The following is a 6919-nucleotide window of genomic DNA, read 5'->3' as shown; positions in this document are numbered from 1 at the left end:
ATATACAATTTTATGTGCACGTTTATTTCATGCATAATTGAGGTAAAAACATGAAAATTACTTATATTGCATGGTGAATAAAAATAAGAAAATAGCTTCTAAGCCACATTGAATTAAAAAAATTATCATCTTAACATCAATACAAACACAAATAATAAACAAAATCTGTCCTCTCAATAAATATACTTGGGCAAAATTGATTAAAGCATATGTTATCTGAAGCATGCTACAACTACAAACTTAAATATGCAAATTGTCATTGTCTGAAAAACTGTCATTGTCTGAAAGAGTTATGGGCTTTGCGCAACGCTGTTAGACACTATCCTTCCAATCAGTCCGAGAAGAACAAATATCAAATTTCATAAAATTGCTTGGTTCTAAAGAGGGGTCATCTGTCAATCTTCCGAGAATCATCTCAGATTTGATTGATAATATTTTTCTGATAACCATATTGGGTAAGAATGGGGAAAGTGAACAAACTATATTACCTATGTTAGAAAATATGCAGAAGGAAGTAATTGCTGGTATTGCTTCTGATTTATTCCCTTCCTTGAAATTCTTACTTGATTTTCTAAGTGGAGCAAAGTCAAGAATGCAGAAAGTGCACAAAGACACAGACAATGTACTTGAAGACATCATAAATGAACACAGAAATCAAACCAGCTTTGGAGATAACTTTTTGGATCTTCTTTTGAATCAACAGAAAAATGGAGAACGGGAATTTCCATTAACAAACCAAAGCATCAAAGCAAATATTCTGGTGAGTATTTACTTATAATTAACATCCAAAGATTAAATGACTAGTTTTATTAGGAAAAAAAAATATTAAGAACATTCTTATTGTCCTTGTTATTTTCAAATTTTTCTCTTAACAGTTGAAATGTCATATTTGTCTCTTAAACTTGCTTAAACTAAAATGGACTTGTAAGATTACACTTTTAGTAAGTTAAGAGAGCTATTTGCATTTTTATTAGAGATACCTCATATATCTCATAAATATTGGCACTGAAATTGTAGTGTTTTGTACTTATGTTCACATCTTACTAATTGATAAGTAGAGACTTAAAGTGTGCCATTATAATTGATTCGATGGTTCGACCAATAATTGATATGTTTTTACTTTAACTAAACTCTAGTCAATTGAGCAAGTTCTAACACAGTACATAAATTTGTAGCAAATGTTCGGTGCGAGGAAGACAGCCTTTAAAGCTCTGGAAGGGTCTATTGCAGAGCTGATGAAGAACCCAAAAGTAATGAGAAAAGCACAAGAAGAGGTGAGGAGAGTCTTTGGAGAAAAGGGAAAAGTGGAGGAATCAAGAATTCAAGAATTAAAATACTTGAAATCAGTTATTAAAGAAACTCTTAGATTACATCCACCAATAACCTTCATTTTCAGACAATGCAAGGAAAGAACAAAAATTATGGGATACGATATTCGCCCCAAAACTACAATTATGGTTAACGCTTGGGCAATTGGAAGAGACCCAATTGTTTGGAATGAACCTGAAAAGTTCTATCCAGAAAGATTTGAAGATAGTCAAATAGATTAAAGAAGTGGAAATATGGAACTAATACCATTCGGTGCAGGAAAAAGAATATGTCCAGCAATTACTTTGGCCATAACGTATGTGGAGCTTCTGCTTGCAAACTTACTATATCATTTTGATTGGAAACTACCCGATGGAATCACACCTGCCAATCTTGATATGACTGAAATTTTTCATGGTACCTTCAAAAGAAAAGAACATCTTAACATGATTCCCATTCCATTTTCTCCATTGTCTCAAGATCAGGCCAAGAAAATTACATCTTCAGAATTCATGGAATAAGATGTTAATTCCTTCTTATTTCCTACTTCTTGTGTTGGTTTCTCTCTTTCAAATAATGTCTTGTCAAAAAAATTATATGATATTTAATGACAAGGCCAGTTGCTAGTGCTCATTGATTGTGGTGCTTTAATGGAAGCACAGTTCAACATTTTTTAGACAATTAATGAAACTTCTACATTAGAATAAAGAATGAGCCAAAAATATAGAAAAAGACAACAAAATCATACACCGAAGAATTATCTCAAAACACAAACTAAAATAGAAAACAAATACACGGTCGAATGACATGTATTTTTAATACACACGTTTGAATTATGCTCTTCAAAAAATTTATTATCTAGAATTTATAAGTTTCCATATAAAAGTAAAAAATTGCAAACAGAAAAGCATAGATCTAGAGAACTTAAGAAATGGAAAACCATATTGGAAAAAATTGGAACTTACAAATGCAATTTTGGAAAAGGGTAATATGAGGAAATGAATATTGGTTGTCAAAATACTTCATTTTTATCTTCGTGGTGCGCTGAATCTTCTGAATAAGAACAAACATATTTTAGAAAAACAATGAACGAATATATTGAGAGGAAAATTAAAAGAGTACAAGGGATGTTAGAAGGTCTAACTATAGTTATTGAATGGTTACACCATATAGAAAGGATAAAAAAATGGGTTAATACAAATAATTGAATGGCTAAGTGCATATTAAGAGGAATATGGAGACTTTGAATTGTTCAGAATATCCATTTACCGCGTGATAAATTTGGTTTTGGTAACGGAATAAAACACCACACCGTTATAAATACGCGGTATTTGTAAGGGGTCCAAACTACAACGACTATTATTAGTAACTCGCTAAACTTCACCGGTAACAAATAGTCCAATAAAATTGACATGACTAGTCTTTGTGTAACATGCTTTCGCAATGACCTCTACAAATATAGGTTTCTCAACTATCAAACCAGAATGTGTCACTAGTAAGGGGTTACTAACCACGTTTTTTCTACTAATATTTTATTATACTAAGTAAACGCAATGTTGTAAAAAAACAATAGGTGATAGTCAGGCAAATAGGGCCCTCGGGGACTAAATGGGTTTGTTTTTCTATATTTTCTTTATTTGTTAATAAACAATTTTATGTGTTTTTCTATCGTTGATTCGACACACGAATGCCGCTAGCTAACTGTAGGCTCTGATACCAACTGACGCAGCGGGAATATGGATAAATGTTAACTATCGTTGATTCGACACACGAATGTCGCTAGCTAACCGTAGTCTCTCAAACCAACTGACGTAGTAGGAATATAGATAAATGTTAACTATTGTTGATTCGACATACGAATGCCGGTAGCTAATCATAGGCCCTGATACCAACTCACGCAGTGGGAATATAGATAAGCGTTAACTATCATTGATTCCACACACGAATGTCGTTAGCTAACCGTAGGCTCTGATACTAACTGACGCAGTGGGAAATTAGATAAACGTTTGCTATCATTGATTCGACACACAATGCCACTAGCTAACCTTCAAAAGTCGTTGATTCATAAGAATGCCGATAATTCGAAAAGAAAATGGAAAACTCTCTCAAATTTTATTCATCCAAAGTCTCCTAAAAAAAAGAAAAACTTGCCTTTATATAGGCTTATAGAAAAGAAAGAAAAATAGGAAAAAAAGATAATTAATCCAAGTGTGAAAAGGAAAATAGACAAGTCTAGGTGCATCGAAAATATAAACTTTTATCTATTTTGTCTATTTGTCTTTTCCAAGATCCGTTCATCGTTATTTCATATAGAAAGGAATTAAATAAATGTACCTATGGTTGATGAACTAATCTACCGTTGTAAACGAAGTGCCCACATGGATGTCAAGTCAATCACAAACACAAACAAGAAATCAAAACTGAAACTTAGTAATCAACCAAATAGCAATCTAAGTGTAGATTGCCTCTAACGGTATCCACACGAATATAAGAAACAGATTGAAGAGAGTGAATAATTTAATCGAGTGAGAGACGAGAAGAAATACTATTCCTCTATATTGTGTTTTCCGAAATTTACATACTAGGGTGGTCTATTTATAGTGCTCAATTAATTAAATCTCAATTTTATTAGGTTTAGTAAATTAGAATCCTAAACAATTTAGTTATTCTATTTAGACAATTATTCTATTTATTAAACATTATCTTATATCTAATAAAATATATTTAATAAATATTATCCTAATCCCATTAGGATAATTAATTAGGATATGATAATAATAAAGATAAATAATCACATTATATTATCTAACCAATATTATTTCTTTAATTGATTTAACCATAATGTAATCTAACCATATATTTCTCTAAATAAATCAACTAAAAAACCCTAATTTATTCACTACATAATTCGCCCCTCCCATGTCTCTCCGTTAAATTACTATTCCATCATTCGGTCTTAATTCCTGTGTGGCCTATTAGGTTCTTACTGAAGCTAGCCGTATATGTTTATTTAAATTAATTCAACTAGATCAATTTAATCCTAAACATATAACAGAATGGGTGCGTAAACTGTTTTATCATAATCATCACATTCCCCTAGAGCGATAACGTTTACCTTTCAGTGTTAGGTCTAGTATAATTCGATCATTCCTCAGCTATATCAGTAGATGAATTCGTAACTATGGAATATGTCAGGTTACATATAATGAGACGTCTGTTTTACTTGTTCAGATAGAATTAACTCTAAATAGACAGGTTAAGTGAAATCTCCATTTACACTCTTAACCCTATCACCTTGCAAGGGTTTCAGTTAATTCTTCCACAAGAGGCCCATAGATATATCTCCTATCTATTAGGAGTGATGAATGCTCAATCTAACATTAATTATCTTGCAATTACTTTATATGATATCCAACTCTGCTCTCACACACCCCAGAGTCCCCCCTGTAGTGGATCATGCTCGCACAGAATCAAAGCATCGCACTCCATCATCCAGAATCACTAGTTAATGTTTATTTGAGTCTGAGGATTACTTATACTTACTAATACCATTTGAGATGAAACAGGTGACACTAGATAAATCCATCCATCCTATTATCTCAAGTCGAGTCCCAAATCCTAATGAAATCCTTCACATGATCCTTGTAACTGTCTAGATATCTCCATATGTAAAGCTTGTGAGATCAGCTCTCTGTTCACAATAGAAAACATTATTACATGCAAGTCTCAATAGCATTATGTCAATCCCTAAAAACATATTACTTGACTAGGGCTGTTTTAAGTTTATCAGTTTTATTATAAAGTTATGTCTCACTTTATACTTTTATGAACACTTTATTATTACTTAAATAAACTTCGAGATTTCTTTTATTTAACTTAATTAGCTCTGATAAAAGATAAATGTCTTTATATAGTTAAACTTACTATATCACAAAACAAACGATAATGAACAATTCATTTACAACTGGTTTATATCCTACAACAATTGACTATATGACACTAAACGCCAACATCTTCCACTTGGACTAAAACCAATTATTTCTATAAACATTCTCATAATCGTTCGCATGACGATCATGAACCTTTTGGGGGTAAGACATTCTTTAAATGGATCTATAAGATTGTCCCATCATTGGCAGTCTTTTAATTCTCACATCTACAATTGTTGTTGTCTTTCGAAAAGATAGTAATGAATGGGGTAGTGTTTGGATGTAGTATGAGACTGCGGGTCCTTAGCAATAGCAACAAATCTATTATTAATCTCATTAAAAATGCCAGGTACCGCGCCTAGTTAATTAATAAACCTCCATTCCAAACTTCCCTTTTAGCTGCTTTCGAAGCTGCTATATACTCTGTTTTTACTACAAGAAAAAACAGTTTACCAAGGACTTCATGTCGTCGTATTTAGCATTTTTCCGCTAGTAAAAGTCATTACCGATGACTTACCATCCAAACAGGCGTTCAAGGCAATTCCTCCGTTGGTAAAAAAATAACCATCGACAAAGCCATTGTCATTGGCATTTACGACGACAATTTCGTCGGTAACTTCTAGGAAAAGAATCTAAACATATGATACTTCTCACAGTTACTAATGTCTACTATCATTGGTAAGTCATGGGTAACCTGAAATCGTTGGTAAGCCATCAGTAAAGTTTAACCATAATATGGCACCAATAATATTAGACAGTACGTTGTCGGTAATTTTTTAGGCTATATTTTGGTACGAAATTATTGTCATTGGTAATATCATTCGCAATTATATAAATATTGGATGTTATATTTTTGGCATAAAATTATAATCGTCAATATGTCGGTAGAAATGTATAAATTTTGAAAATATAATCGTAGAATATGTCATTGGTACTGTATATATACCGAATACATACAAGACAGCAACACAGATGAACAAAGTCTTTTACATTCACATTTCCATCGTAAACTTAGATAAACAAAAACAAAATAGACTTGCACATTCGTCAAATTCAGGGGATACGTTATGTTCTGCAACAATTATACAAAGTGTCAAAAGAGACTTTAACTATTGTCCAATGCTTGGGTTTGGAGGTGCTACCCAGATTGGCTGCCCACCAGCATTGAGTCGGGTTCATGTTTTGTCAAAGTGTCAACAGCGGTACACAATTTCTTCCCTCCTGTGATTATATATCATGAATAATAGTTTTAGTGACCACTTAGAGATCCAATTCAAAATACCATATCTAAAAAAGAGGACTAAATAGTTGAAGAAACGTTTAGCTACTACTCTGAATTTGGACGCAGAAAAGTTTATAAGATGTCTAACTAGACATGCATATTAAACAGATTGTCTATATAAATCGTAATGTCGTCAGTATTTTTTTTATGTCATTGCTAAGATGTTGGTATTTTTTAGAATTAAAAGTTAAAATAACCTTAAACTTAGTTGCCAATATAAAATTAGCTTAAATTTAAATTTAAGTATATGTATTAGTTCAACAAAAAAAAAACCCTTAAGTTGTTAATTTTGATAAATTACTCTAAATTTTATAAAAAAATTGGTATCAAAATTAATTATACCTAGGTCAATTTGTCAAAAATTACAAATTTGAGAACTAAATTGATACCTAAACTTTGA

At 31.9% G+C, this 6919-nt stretch overlaps 1 protein-coding gene across 1 annotated transcript; it reads left to right on the top strand.

Annotated features, from left to right (window-relative positions):
- The first annotated feature begins 353 nt into the window (after positions 1-353).
- On the top strand, positions 354-1550 carry LOC136216685 (cytochrome P450 726A27-like). The gene is made up of 2 exons (XM_066003235.1): positions 354-760; positions 1176-1550. The coding sequence occupies exons 1-2, from the start codon at positions 491-493 to the stop codon at positions 1548-1550; spliced, it is 645 nt and encodes a 214-aa protein (XP_065859307.1). The 5' UTR covers positions 354-490.
- Positions 1551-6919: the final 5369 nt, after the last annotated feature.

Source organism: Euphorbia lathyris, chromosome 1 (assembly GCF_963576675.1).
Source record: "Euphorbia lathyris chromosome 1, ddEupLath1.1, whole genome shotgun sequence".
Taxonomy (NCBI): domain Eukaryota; kingdom Viridiplantae; phylum Streptophyta; class Magnoliopsida; order Malpighiales; family Euphorbiaceae; genus Euphorbia; species Euphorbia lathyris.
Note: the sequence above shows the minus strand (reverse complement) of the source record. Positions and strands in the feature narration are given on the sequence as shown.